The sequence below is a fragment of the Rhea americana genome, unplaced genomic scaffold (assembly GCF_003343005.1).
Source record: "Rhea americana isolate MKP2758 unplaced genomic scaffold, rheAme1 scaffold_118, whole genome shotgun sequence".
Taxonomy (NCBI): domain Eukaryota; kingdom Metazoa; phylum Chordata; class Aves; order Rheiformes; family Rheidae; genus Rhea; species Rhea americana.
In genome coordinates, this window is record NW_028185239.1 from 1,020,783 (window position 1) to 1,036,160 (window position 15,378).

The 15,378-nt window shown below is 36.2% G+C and overlaps 1 protein-coding gene across 3 annotated transcripts in view; it reads left to right on the forward strand.

The window, feature by feature from the left end:
- The window catches only part of CBLB (Cbl proto-oncogene B), a 142,094-nt gene that overhangs the window by 994 nt on the left and 125,722 nt on the right, over positions 1 to 15,378 (forward strand). For 2 of the 3 annotated variants that reach the window (XM_085319146.1, XM_085319154.1), the window contains exons 2-3: positions 394 to 552; positions 10,272 to 10,522. In XM_085319146.1, the coding sequence (XP_085175272.1) occupies positions 394 to 552; positions 10,272 to 10,522 (410 nt within the window). Of the gene's footprint in view, positions 1 to 197; positions 222 to 393; positions 553 to 10,271; positions 10,523 to 15,378 lie in introns of those variants that run through there. The other variant, XM_085319161.1, reaches the window with a different exon arrangement.

Below are 15,378 nucleotides of genomic sequence, written 5' to 3' on the forward strand. Positions count from 1 at the left end.
TCCTGCCGCGTGGCCCCTGTATGTTTTCCGCTTTTTGTTGTCCGGCGACGGGCATGTGCCCGGCGGCTCGGGGTCTGCGGGAGCCCCCGCAGCGGGGGGGGGGGGCAGGCAGCCTCGGCCGGGGCCCTCCGTTTGCGGGCAGCCCCTTCCGCCTCCCACTTGTTTATATTGATGTTGACAATAAATCCGGGATCACTTCTGGCAGTGTAAACTCGGCCCAGGTGGGTTTACGCTGTTGGTCAGGAAAAGTTAAAGTTGTTCCTAAACATGCGCTAGTCTTGCCCTTTCCTGCCTGCGGAGGAGGAAGTGTTACCTCAGTGGCTGCGGCTAGTTTTATGACAGAATGCTTTCGGGGCACCTTGTGAGTCTCTGTTTCTGTGCCGTTGTGCCCAGCTTGGCGCCCAGATGGCCAATTCCCTCAACGGCCGGAACCCTCGCAAGGGGCGGATTCTGGGCTTCATTGATGCCATCCAGGATGCTGTGGGCCCCCCCAAGCAGGCAGCTGCCGACCGCAGGACTGTGGAGAAGACCTGGAAGCTAATGGATAAAGTGGTGAGTGTGTGTGGATCTCTGTGTGCGTGCATGCATGTATACACACAGTGAAGAATGAGAGCATTTAAATGTGTACACATGGGGAAGCAGTGTCTTCCTGAGCTTTGAATGCTATGTTGTGTGCGCCTGAGAAGTAAGAAGGCTTGTGTTGTAGGTTATTTAAGCACCACTCCTTTTTTTTTTTTTTTTTTTTTTTTCCTGTGCCCTCTGGCTATGTTTTTTTAAATCTTGGTTTGTGGAGGGAAAACAAATATGTGTACTTGCCTTAAGCTATTGTTATTTTCAGATCCTTCCAAATGGCTCAAACTTGAAGAGCTTTTCTTTTTTCTTTTTTTTTTTTTTTTAAAAAAAAGTTCTTCTAAACAGATACTCTGTATGTTTTCTGCAGTATACTATAGGCTACTAAGCAGCCTACTAACAGTAGGCTGTTAGTCTGCAGGCAAGACCTCTGAAGCATGTAACTTCAGTTAAGCTAATCATCCTAGGAGACATACTCACGATTGTTGGTGCTTGTAGGAATGTGTATGGAGCCTGGGGGACAGCACTCTTATCAGTATAGTAAACAGATTTGTACAGTACTCTTAATTTTAAGGGTGTTCTGCACTTTAATGTATTTTTGAATACTTCTATTTTTCATTTTGAAACTGTAAATGTAGACTGTACTGAAACTTATTTTTTCAGGAAGTTGGAGGGTAGACCATAGTTTTTTAGATCTTTTAGCTTTCTGGACCAGCTTGATATATTTTGATTAGCATTGTGCAAGATGACAGCTTGCTTTAAATTAGCTAGGAAGTTTTCTTAGCAATGCTAGGAATAGTTTGAGTATAACACAGATAACTGTTCAGGAGGCACAGGAGAGGGCTCTGCTTTGCATGTAATTAATACTTGAGAGCTTCCTCTTGAAGCTGCTGAGAGTTACTACTTGTTAGGCTTGGGTCTTAAAGCAGGACAGTTACAACTTTTTAAATCAAGTTGTTGATTCTCCATGAACTGGCCTAACTGTTGGCTTTCCCTGTGGGTCTTGTAAAATGCAGATGTTTCCTAAAGTTTGTAAGTAGTTATACTGACATAGTGGAGATACTTAATGTAATGTGCCTTAACAGGTGGTAATTTTGAAACACTTGAGTAAGTGCTTATACATTTTTCTGTTTGATGCTCCAAGAATAGTATCTGTATTTCTACCACCATTCCTGATGTTAACTACAAACTTAAAAACTAACCTGGGTACAAATGGTAATTATCATAAAGACTTTGTTGAAGTTTCCTTGGTAAGGATAAGGTAAACAGTAAGCATCATGTAATGAGAAATGCAAATATGAACACTTGGAAACAGGCAATCTTCTTCAGTAGAAGGAAGTTTTCAGTTTGTAAAACTGGAATGTGGTTCACTAATGTTGAAACTATGTAGATAATGTACAGCTTGATTTCTCCCTGTGTCAGGTCACTTGCAAGTCTATACAGTAAGGTTGTCATGTGATTGGGTTGTATATCCATGGATACCAGAAAATCTTAATCTTGTTGCTTAGACTTATGGATTGCTTTTACTCAGCTTTTATAGGATAACTTTGTCACTATTACAGCAGAGCATTGAAACAGCCAGTGTGGCCTGTTCTGTAGAATTCACTGGAAAGGCTGGACATTGCACTTGTGCTCTCTTTTTCATTTCACTGGATAAGTGTCCTCAATTTGGATCTTTAATGTATCCTCTTTAAGCTACTGTCAGTTAATCGGATTTTATTTCTAAATCATATTAAAGTATACCAGACAAGATGATGTCATACTGTGAGAATGCTGTAGCTTGCTACTTGAGTTTTTAGCATTTGGTACTTATAGTGAAAGGATGCATTTGAGTAAATTTAATGTGTTGACAAACAAATATTTAGTCTGTTAGCCTTATGTGGCAGTAGGCACAGGAAGGTCATTTTCTCCTCTGCCTAAATGAAAACCAGGGATTCAAGTCAGAAGTAGAAACCTATCCAGTTGACTTGCTTCAAATCCCATTTCTGGAGTTTATCTGATGACTGATTTCTGCGATGGGTCACTGACTAAATTAATAGCTAGCGAAGGCAGCAGGCTCTGCAGTTGGTGGGCTGCCACCAATGGTAAGATTGTGGTTTTGAGGCCTATTTTGCTTCTTGTAATAATAGTCATCATTCTTGTTTGTTCTTTAACTAAATTGCTATGATAACCATCTTTTTCCTCCAGTGAAGTAGCTAAAATTTTCTCCCATTTTAAAGATGCAAAGCTTTGGGAGAATGGAAACAAAAGCAAAGCTATTACCTTCACCAGAGAACTGAAGAAAGAGCAATGTTCAAAACTAGGAGCACAGTTCAATTTCTTTTTTAAAATTCCCATTCTGTACATCTTACTTCTTCTCTTCTCTTTTTTTTTATACTTTGACAGGTGAGACTTCCTGCATGAAGTAAAATTTGTTTTCAAAAATAAGGGCTTAACTGAAACTACAAATACTGCTATTCTGTAGGAACTATTTTGTGTGACTGTTTTTATGGTGTATGTAAAAACTGTGCTTGTTCAGAGATACCATGCAAACTTCTGTCTGCAAAAATGGTAATATGCCTTGCCTTAAAATTGTTAAGTTTACATGATAATGTTTATTTTGCTTGGGTTTATGCTTCAGCTACTTAATGTCTTCTCTTCAAACTTCTGTTATCATTAAAAAAAATACAGATTTTGAAAGAGTTCTTTAACAGGACAGAATGTTTGGATACTGCCCCTGGTATAGACCTGTTAGTAATGTTACTATAAGCAGCATACATCCAGGGAAGACGAAAGTAATTCCTTTTGTTATAAGTGAACATGAACTATTATCTTATACCAAAAACTTCCTTTTATTTTTTCGTCTGTTAGAATCTATACTTTTTCAGGCTTATTGATAGGCTTTTTGTATCAATTTACAATACTAACTGCATTATTGGTAAGGCATCAATTGCTAGCAACAATATGCAGTTTTCCTGCGTTTTTTTTCATGGCTAAACAGTAGCTTTGCCATCAAAAGCCAGAAATATTTTGTTGAGTTCCTTTACAGTGCAAAGAATGATATTCCTTTTATGGTTTGGAAGGATAGGCCTGCTTTCCAGTGTTGTCCATCATTTATCTCTGAACTAATAGCAAGCAAATTACTATTTTTAAAAATGCTCTATGTTTTTAAAAGTTCGTAACCTGTGAGAGTTATTGTTTACAAATAACTCTAAATCTTCCTTTTAATAGTATTTAAATTGTACAGGATGATTTTTCTAAGATCTTGAGCATGATGATTTTGTAATCTAGAAACTAGCCATGTATTATAAGTTAGTAGTTATCTTGGGAATGACTTGAGGGGGAATGCTTATTGTGTAAACATGGGAGTAGTTTAATTACTCTATTGCTCTGGCTGTTTAGAGTTGGGCAGCACTGTTGTGCGCATTCTACTTATGTGGATTTCAAGCTAGGAAACTTCTGACTTGTTTTGAACAGGCCTTCTTTGATACAAATATTTAAGCAACTCTCAGTCACTTTTCAGTACTCCTATGTATTAGGCCTGAATATAATTATATGTTCTACTGTGAAGATTAACAGCATATTGTCTAAACTGGTTGCTGTGTCATGGCACACTCGATTGTTTGACTAAGTAAAATAYGGATAGCAATTTAATTTGCTATTTAATATTATTCTAAGAGAAAGGTAGATTGTGTTACAAAGCTCATAGTATTGACATGGTGAGTAAAAGCTGTATTACCTCTAACTCATTTAGTAATATGTTCTTTTAAAAAAAAAATTGTGTTCATCAACATCCAAGTTTTCAACAGCATCTAAGTGTCTATACAGAGTGCAGTTCATAAGCTTGAAACTGTGTGCTTGTTAGTTGTTCTTTGCAGTGTGTAAGGTAGTTACGTTATTCTAATGTGCAACCTCACAAGTCTCTTAAATGCCTTTGTTCCACAAAGAATCCAGAAAAGGGTATCATCGATCATAACGGTGGCATTTTTTGGTGTATTTTTTGGTCCTTCAATTAAAAACAGAAGTTGATTTAAAGGCCTGCAGTTTGTTTATACTACTTGTGCAAAAAGGATGAAAATTTCAGTATTATATAGAAAATCAATAGAAAAATGGGAACTTCTCTTTTCCTAATCAGCAGAAAGTATAAGTGACCCTCCAAAGTCAGCGGTGCTTGTGCAGCATTCCTCCAGTATGGGGACATATGGCACAGTTACAGTGTGGTAGGTATTGAATGAGCACTCACTGTTTTCTCAGCTAAAAACTGGGTAATCAGTCAGCAATCTGTGCTTGGTAGTTACCATACATTGCAGTTAATGTAATTTCTGGCGGGATGTATATGAAAAAGGAGCATAACGTTCAGATTTCATCTATTTTCATGATTAGCCACCCCCTCATTAAGTTCTTCAGAATTCATAGCTGGTAGCATCGTGTGTTGTGGTTTTCTGGAGAATTGTTACAGCGACTTACTGAAGAGCTACTTTTATCCTGTCTGTGGTATTTCAAAACATTTTTGTAATACTTTGAGTTTTTGTACTTTATGGCAGAAGATACTAGTTTAACAAGTGCTTTTCAAAGTGTAATTTTGAAAGTGTGCAAGCACTGATTCTCTGCTCTGGTCTGTTCATGGCAGCTGAAAACTGAGCATTTAGATGTTCTACTCATTAGATACTTGATCAGTTTTAGCTCTGTAGCTTTCCTGGTATTGTCTTTGACTAGCATTAGGTATTTAAACAGATTGTGCCTAGGGGCTAGCTATACTTTGCTTGAATTAAAGTTACTTTTTCCAGGGCCTTCCACATAAAAGTGAACGGGAGATAGTTTTCTGTGAGAAATCTGTTTAAATGCGATGGGAATCAATTGCTCTCATCTCTGAAGATGGCATGAAATAATGTCCTATAATTTAAGTCAAGTTTCTGAAAAAAATGTTACACTTAAACATTTGTTTAAGTAACCTTTAAGGTATTGATTAACTAGGCTTTTACTGCATAAAGATTTTGTCAGTAGTAGTGCACTACCTTCCCACCTCCAGGTACTGTTGAGGGGAAATCATACCGAAAGAAAGTGTTTACTTTTGAGTTGGAGTCCAGTCTTTGAAGCTGATAAATCTTTTCCCCGAAGAAAGAAGGCAAAATTCTCATAAATTTTCCCCTCTCATCTCCCCCCGCCCCCCCAGCCTCTGAAGTATTTGTAAGGCTCTTCCAGGCTCTTTGTGTATTGCTGAGTGCTGAGGGTAGAGTTAGTGCTGAGGGTAGGGTTAGTGGAAAATTTGCAGAGGAAGCTGTAGTCAAAAACACAGGATAGCTTTTGACAGTCCCATTCAGGTCTTTAAACTATAGTGAGCAAGTTTTACTCTTGAGTAGCATTTATTCCAAATACAGTCATGTTCACTCACTGTGGGACTGTATTTTTGAGCTGAGACTAGTAGCACAACCACCTAGTCCTTTTATGTAATAGAGAGTCAGAGAAGGGCTTGATGCATCCTAGCAACACGATCACGGTGACCTATATTGCCAAGTACTTGAAGTTTTCAAATTTATGAATGGGGGTATTTCTTTGCAGAGTGGTGGTGGTGGTGAGTTGTTTGTTTGTTGTTGCCCCCAATGCCCCCCCCCCCCACCCCACCCCGAACTAGAGTAGGCTTATTTGGAATTTCTGAGTTAATTGTGTCAGTCTGTTCCTGATAGGGTAATCCTTTAGTCATTAACAAATGTAGTAGCACTCCATTGTTTCTGCAATTCTGGAATACACGCTTTGGACCTTTTCTGAGTAAGATAATAAAAACAGTTTTCCTTTCTTGGCTTACGTCAGTGAGAGAGACATTCCTTTCTTGCTGACTGACTGATTTTCATTTTTTTTTTAGCCTGAATGCTTGCTAAATATATACATGCTTACTTCCAGTCATAACAATACTCAAATCACACAGTGATATGATTCATGTCCGCTTCTATGGTGTTAGGGAGGGCTTCTGTGTAAAATGTAGTATGGGGGTTTTTATTTTGATTTTCTTTGGATTTTTGATTTGTTTGTTTTGAGATCTGTTTTCTTTTGAAGAAAGGTATGTATGTWACTTCTGTTGGTAAATCTTTTGCATCAGCAATTGTCATTTCATACTGCTTCTTTTTAATTGTGAACTTATGTGGTACATGTCAGGACATCCTGACTCTGGAAACCATATGGTTTGCTAGCCAGCTCTTTACAATGTACTTCCTTTGGACTGAAACTTCTGTACTGTCAAAAAGAAAAGGCGGCCTTGTACTACCTCACTAGATCACTGATTTGACATAAATATTAGCATTTTTTTGGTGAAAATGCATAAGACTAATTGAGTTGTACTGTAGGAGAATTTTTTCATGACCTCCGTAAGGGCTTGTGCTGGAGTTGAAGATTCTAGTAATGTGATGAATTGATCTCTATATATTCCGTGAAGCCTGGTGAACCATGATGACCACAGGATCCTGTTCTGATCTTTATATGACAGTATTTGATGATGCTAGACTAAATTAAGCTTTCTAGAACATCTGAAAAAAAATCTTTTTTTTTTAACTGGATGTCCTTTTTATATGGTTGAATGGACCAATTGTTGAAAAAAAAACAGAGCAATTTGCTTATTCCCATTGTTTTTAAGGAGTTCCTAATATATATGAAACACCTCATTCTGGTTATTGACATTTATTGAAAAGATAGGTTTCAGAAAGAGAAACAATTTCTTGATCATACAATATAGAAAAAGTTAGGATCAGTAAGCAGTTTAAAATAATTGGAGTCTTTACTTGTACTCTTTGACTTTTTTCCTGAATAAAAGTTTTCTCTTTAGAGCTATTTTTTCCCTTGTGCTTGTTGCTTTGGAATGTTTAACACCTGATCAGTGATAGGGATATGCTCCCAAAACAAATTACAGATGCAACAAATCAATCTTTATTGATTCAAGTTTTTACTAAATCAGAAATCATAAAGAACACAAATTCATTTGAAAAATGTCTGTGATTTTTATAAAGGTTTCTTTGATAATCCTTCTATTTTCACTTCTAACTGTGGAATTCCAGTTTTTGTTTTCTTCTGATTCTGCTACTAAAAGGAGTTCAGCTATGTCTCTGCATTTATGCTTTTCAGATCTGTCTGCACATGTAGAATTCTTTGCTTATGTTCTTAAAGTCTCCTTAAAGAATTCTTGCTATCAAATTAAGTTCAGCATAACTGAAAGTGAATTTTTAATCTCCTGAGTCTCTCTTGTTAGTTCTTTCCTTGATCTTTTGGACTGCTGCCATCACCCTGCCCTCACTTAGGCACCTGGACCTCTTTTTTACAATTGTATCTGAATCCTTGAGATTTAGAAACATGATTAACTAACAAATAAAACCTTCTGTATCCATCTACTTCACTAAAACTCTCATCCAGGCCTTACCATTTTGTTTGTCGGTAAGTGTAGCTTTCTTTTTTTCTGACCTTATAAAAATGCCACATAAAAATGTTATTGTATCCAGTCTTTGTTTTTTTTTTTTTGAGAATACTGCTGCAAGCATCTCCTAACCACCACTTTGACCATGTTGACCCTTTCTTGTTCTCTATCACATTAAATACAAACAATTTATCTCCCAGTCTCTCTCACGCTCTATCTGTTCTTGTATCAGTCAGGATTCAGAGGAAGGCTTTTGCCCTCAGATAGGTTTGCAATTCCAAACATCTTTGTTTTGTCTTTCTTAGTTTCTCCAAGTCTGTTCTTTTAAGTTAGGAGAAAATCTTTTATGAGCACTCTTGGAGCAACTATTATTTTAGAGCTTGCCTTGAAACTCTTCTTTGCTGTTTATGTCTACAATTGCTAGTGCACTGAACCACTGCAGCGTGCTGAACAATGCTGTGTTCATACATTTGTGTTTGCCTGAGTCCATCTACTGTCTTTTTGTTTCCTACTGAGACTGTAAATTTCTCTTGTGGGTAGGACTGTGCATCTGTTTTACAATACTAATCAGATGGGTTCCTGATCCACTACTTGGTGTAGTAACTGAAAGAATAATAAAAATTTTGAGAAGCAATGGGTCAGTAAAGTGAGAGGGGCTATTACATATGTTATGTTTTAAATATTTTATTTGAATGGTCTTAATATTTCTATAGATAGTTAAGAATTTGCACTGTTCTAATGATGTTAGAATGATGTATTGTTAAAGTTGTTAGTGCTTGACTTTAGTCTATTCCCCCTATGTTAGCCAGGACCCCAGTTCCCTAAGTCCGATTGCCTAATGTGTTTGTGTGTAAACACTTCATTCCGAGGAGAAGCAATTATAGGCTTGCTTTGCTGTTTGTAATGCGTAACTTCTATTATAGGCAACAGTTTTAAGGTAATGAATTTCTTAATGATGTAGGTCTAGAAATGAGGAGTTTCAGCAGTAGAAGTGGAATATAGCTTCAAGTTTACAGCGAGATGTATTTAACATGAAACTCTTTTTTTTTTTTTTTTTNTTTTTTTTTTTTTTTTTCCTTTTTTTTTTCCCCACCTGGAAGTGCTCAGGATACTGCACTTTTTGAAGTTGGTATGTTAGTAGGAATAGGAGTCTGTTTTCATCAATATTAAGATGTTTTTATGGCCTCGTTAGTTACCTCAAAAGAATGTCAGTCATTAATGTGTAACGTGGCCATCCCCAGATGATACCTATAAAACCTTTATACCACATGGATGTAATTTTTTTCATAAGTATTTGCATGTGTACAGCTGCACTCACATGCAGAGTGTTTTACCCTGGAGCGTTTTAGTTGAAGTGCAGAATCACTGCTTGGGTAGCTTAGCACAATAGCACTTAAAAACTGTCTGTTAATTTTAATCCATTTGCACTCTGTTACAGAACATTACAGACCCAGGTAGCTAGAAGATAATTGCCCTAAACTGGTATATATAGCTTGTCAGGAAACAAGAACAGTACCTTCTCCTTCCAGAAATATTTCCAATGGAAACTAGACTCATATAAAGGTGTTCAACAACTCATCTGAAGCTTGTTTTTTAAATCAATATTTATTATTCAATTAATTGATGTAACATTTAGAAACATAGTGATTCCAAGTCCACAAAGATTTTATGTTACAACTGTGAACTGAAAAACAGTTAAATTTATAATATTTTGTTTTCTAGATTACAATGTCTGTTTATGAGTGGTTTAGTTTCTGTTTGTCCTAGCTAAAAGCTTTTGAGCCAGTGACTTCAGACCCTTGTCATATGTGTAGAAATCTCAAGCTTTGAGTTCCTGTGACTTTTAAGGAGGTACCTAGTTGTATAGAGAGAAGAGAGAGCTAACTGATGAAAAGCTAAACTGTAAGATCAGTTCTTACTAGACATTCAAAAATCTGTAGGGAAGTTCACTTCCAAAATTACTGCTTTTGACATTTGATGTTCACTATATTTTGATAATATGTATAGTATATAKTGGACAAGCAAAGGCACGCTTGCTTTAAAAAAAAACAAACTATAAACTACATAAATGTGGAGAAAGATGGATTAACCTCTGTAAAAGTGGTGGGTTCTTGCCTTTAAAAATTTTTTTTTTTCTTTTTAATACATATACCTTTGACAATAGAGACTCGTCAGGGATTTCTCCAGATATATTTGAAGTAGGATTTAATTCTTTGTGCCTGAGGGTTGGAGAAGTATGCTTGCACCTACAAGTTTTAAGATATTGGATCAGCTTTTGCCACAACTTATTTCTTCTCTTTAAACATTCTTTTGTTTTTGCTTCTAGGTAAGACTGTGCCAAAACCCAAAACTTCAACTGAAAAACAGCCCACCTTACATACTTGATATTTTACCAGACACTTACCAACATTTGAGACTTATACTGAGCAAATATGATGACAACCAGAAACTTGCACAACTCAGTGAGAATGAATATTTTAAAATTTACATTGACAGTCTTATGAAAAAATCAAAACGGGCTATAAGACTCTTCAAAGAAGGAAAAGAGAGAATGTATGAGGAGCAGTCACAGGACAGGTGAGTAACATATAAAAAAAGATTTGTCTTGCTTGTCTGCATTCTTAATGTTTGTGGCCATTGTATTTTGACATTTTTAATTATTTAAAGAGCAGAAATATTTATTGTTTGGATTTGTTGACCCTGCAGGTCAAACAGTAATTTACTGGATTTGTTCCACTGTGTGCTCTTATCTGTCACTTTGTGACCTTTAAAACTGAGTCCATTTCCTTCATAAAACATTCATTTTGTTGTAATTACTTGTTCAGAGAACCTTACAATATGTAGTTGTTCATCTGGCATAGAGAAACTCTTATCTGTCCAGAGCTTGACCTCTGTAGCCCACTTCTGAAAACGGAGGAAGCCTTGATGGGTATTGACTTAGTGCTTTCACAAGTGATGAAATGGAACAAATGAATATTCACATTTTTGAGGAATTGTGTGATGTTAGCATATGGTGATAATAATGTTAGCCTTGTGCTGAGAAGTATTTTGAGAAACCTGATGGATTCTTGATTTGCAGTGATTCAATTCTGATAGTAAGGATGAATCTGCTTTGTGTGTACTTCTTTGGTGATGACCAAGAAGGTTTTTAATATTTGATAGTGTTACATAATATATTTTTACAACAATGTTTCAAGAAGTTCTCTACAAAATCTGTAGTTTTGCTTTGGAAAGGAATACAGAAGTTGTTCTGTGTGTGGCACTTACCACATGGCAGAGGCTAAGTGCCTATATCTTTATATGTATTGAAGTAAAAGTTACATGATGCTGTTTCCAGAGTCTTTCCTTTTCAAAGGAGATAGTGGAGAATGGGAGGTGGAGAGGAAGTGAATGAAGGATTGAATTCGTGCTGCTCTGTCTGCACCTGAGCTCAGAGACAGGGTTGTAATATAGTTTTACAGCTGGTGAAACTGTTGGTAGTAGTAGTGAAATATCTTGTTCTTGTAAATGTCATTGTTGATATGTTTGATTTAGACGAATATTCCTTCCAGACCTTTAGAAATGATGATAGCTAATCAGTATACTATGATAGTCCTACTGTGCTTGATAGCTTATCTGAAGTTTGCTTAACATCTAAGGACTTCTTAAAAAGTATTTAAAGACTGCCCAGCTGTTAAGATATTTAGAGTAATTTACCTAAAAAGAATACAGTGTGCAGTTTGAACTATTCTAGTGATAAGTAAAGATCTTGATAACTGTTAATTTTCTGTTTTTGTTTTTTTAGTAAGTATGTAAAGAAATGTTTTTCACTGCAGAGGCATTCTTACTCTTACCAGAACTTGTGGAAGAATTATTCAGCATTGAGCCAATGGGTGGTTCTTTTAATAACCCATTTGCAGTATGTACAGAAGTCATTGTATTGCAAAGGAAATGAGAACTTTTTATGGTAAGGGGAATTTGACATGAATGACTGCATTATGTAAACAGTTTTTATTTTGACTTCCCTATGTTGTATGAACCCCAGACTTGCTTGTGGTTTTGCTCAGTTAGCAATAAATTACAGCCAGTTTCAATGTCACTTTTTCAGAAACAAACTCTGCCAGAGGCACTGCATAGTCATTCCAACAGTGTCTTAGTAACCGTATGTAGTTGCTAGAGTTACTTTCTTCTCTCGAATTACCTACTTCAGTTCCTGCATAAGGGTGGTAGTGATGATGTAATGATGTCTTCTGTGAAGCTGACAGCTTTTGAAAAACAGTTACCATGTTTATTATYACTGAAGACATTCTTGTAAGATGATTGGAAAGTGTTAGAAACAAAGCATACCAGTACAGAGCACTGATTCCCTATAATTACTTCAGAATCTCTGAATTTGTATTTCAGAAAGCAACAATTACATTAGCTTTATTGCTGCCTGATGCCATTTGAAGCTTGGAGAAATCGTGTCTCCTGTGTTAAAACTGAGATGTTTCCTATACAAACTTGATTCTGACATACAGCAGAAACTAAGATTTGCAGTACTTAAACGAAAATTCAGAAGCATTGTCCCAGCAATTAATGCTTTGTGCCATTATAAGTCAAAGCTTTCATCTTCTTCATGACTTCATGTACCCTGTTTCATTTACTGGCAGTGTTTTATGTATATACGTGTCCTGCTTTAAAGTTGAATGAAAGTGTATCCATTTGCTAAGCTGTATGATTAGATRTCTGTTTCCTCTGACACTTTAATATCCTTAATCGTTTTAATTCTTGGTGGATTAGTAAGAGAAATTGTCAGATTTTTAGCTTCTTTGCTTTGAAATAAGTTTCCATTGACCTAAGTAGGTAGTTTTTTAAAGTTGTAACATAAACATAGAAGCAGTCATTTGAAAGTGTTTTTTAATCCATCTTTTTAAAATAGTCAAATTCAAGTGTTGTCAATTTAGAAAAAGGCAAACCGAAAGCTTCCCATATGTTGACACCTGGCCAATTTTTGTGGTTTTCAATCTTGCTTTCCTGTTTTGTTTTTTTGTTAGTGTTTCTCTGTGGTTGTTGGATAAAAGGTTATGAAAATGAAAAACAGGCTACTTTTGAAAGTGTTTTCAATATGAATTTGATTGGCGTGCTTTTAATCTATTAGGGTTATTGAATAATCTTTTTACTTGTTACAGTAGTGGTACACTTAGGAACCAGTGCTGATAAAAAGGTGATTTTTATTTACATTACCACTGAAGACATCTAAACTCCTCTGATTCATAGAATCTTTGGGAGCTAAAGTTCATGATAAATTCTTTACAACAAACGAGTGATCCACTCAGATAATGTACAAATGGCTAAAACGAAAGCTCATAGTGTAACAGTGGTCCTCCCGGTCCTGTGTTCCATGCCAACACCAATGGTAGATGTTTTAGGGTGGTTGATGCTGTCATTCTATATTCTATAGGATGAATCTTGCTAAATGGTGTTTCTAAAAGAGAGTATGTGACTTAAATCTGTTTTAATTGTTTAATGTATGTGAGCAATATCTATCTTCTGGATATGGTGTCTATAGTAGAATGTTATGTCCTTTCATAGTCCTCTTTCTTAATGAAGTAAGAGATTGTATTGAATAAATTCTGTGAACTATATTATTGAATGCAAGAGATTTTTTTTCTATGTGTAAGGTAGTTTTGTTGCAGATTTTATTTTTAAAAGATTATAAACACAATCTTATTTGAATTACTGGGTCAGGTACATCTATTCTTTTTAAATGGCTTTTTTATGTCTTTGAAAGTCTTTTTTTTCTCTCTTTTTTTTTTGTTTGTTTGTTTGGAAGCAGACTGAAGCTGGAAGGCATCGTTTCTGTGAAGTCCAAACTTCCATTTGTCTCGCTGCTTTCCAGAATTATGCATCAAAAAAGAAATTATGACTGTGTAGACTGGCAGGTTTTTTTTCCAAACAGATATGCTAGCTAGGTGTAGAAATCAGGCACATAGGTTACAATATAAAGTATAGAGGAGGAATAAAATGGCAATAGGTAGGTTACATTTGGATTCCTTCAAGATGTTGGATGTAGTCTTCCAGGCTAGCATAATTGTTTCTCAGTATGGGAGACGAATTTGAGCTTTCCTCTGCTTACCTGTAAATAGCGTCCTTAGAAGGATATGTCCTGAGGTGAAACTTCTGTTTGAACAACTTGTTTGTGATAGGTTTTAATTTTGCATGCCTTGTGCTGTATGTCTCATATATGAGGAGAAGAAGAAAAGTATAAAGTCAATGTGTATACCAGTTATAAATTCGTTAAGTGGTGCATACATGGTTCAGCCAAAATTAGTTGGCTGCTCAGTTGCAAATAGCATTGCAAAAGTCAAAGAGGAGAATCACATGAAAGGTCAGTATTTCTTAGGTAGCGTGCAACAGAAGTGAAGGTGGAAAGGGAAGAGCTGAGGCTGTTTTGGGGATGAAGAAATAAAAGGAGTGTATGTAGGGAAATAGAGTTAAGGAAGTCCTTCAAGGAAATCATAGAACCATTCCTGTTTCTGCTCAGAAAGTCTTGCTAAACTCTTGCTTATTTAGGCATTTTGTATCTTGACTGAAATTTTGTACTCCTTGATTTTACAGCTTGCTTAAGTACTTTAGTTAGCCCAGAATTCTTGCATTCTGTGTGCCTTCTAGGAAGGTCTTACACCTGTGCTTCATGTGATAGATCAGATTCTCCTTTGTTACTGTTCATGTAGTTCCTTGCCATACAAAGCTGTGAATCATTAGTGTATTTATAAAGTGTATATATCCATTTCTCCTCCCTCAGTCTGTATTGACAGCTGAGAACAGTCTTTTTTTTTTTTTTTTTTTTTAATTAAATCACTGAGCTGACCCATCAAAGTACACAGCATTTTCAATAGAGACCTTTCTAATACTGATTTTTCTGGCCCATACCCTCCTTATTCTGTACAGACTCATTTAGAAGTTAAAGGTGAGCATCGCTGTGGACTTGTATTATGTCAGCTGCAATGCAGTAACAGCCATTTGTGTACTTTTGTCCTGTGGTAAGTGTAAGGTAGCTTACCCTCTTGCTTTGAATTACCTCATGTTGCACCAGAAAGTAGCTGTTTATTTACAGAAAGTTACAATGTTTGTAACATAGCCTAGCCTGGTAAGTTGTTTATGTTTGCAAAGGGGAGATTTTGTTGATTGGGAGAACAGCAAGGAAAAGTATATTTTTAATTCAGGACAGTTTTATTTGGACAAGGTAAGATTATTTTGGCTGATTATTGGACAAGTAGAATGAACAGATTCAGAAAAGGATGCATGTAGACAACTGTACCTGTTGAGGGGTAAGGATGGTAACATTCAACAGGGTGTGCTAGATTTGAATTTGTCGCCTTGTGGTGAATGTTACTAGCACCTATTCAGAATCCTCTGATGTGTCCCATTTTCCAAGCGTTTTATTTATTTATTTTTATCTTTAGTGAATT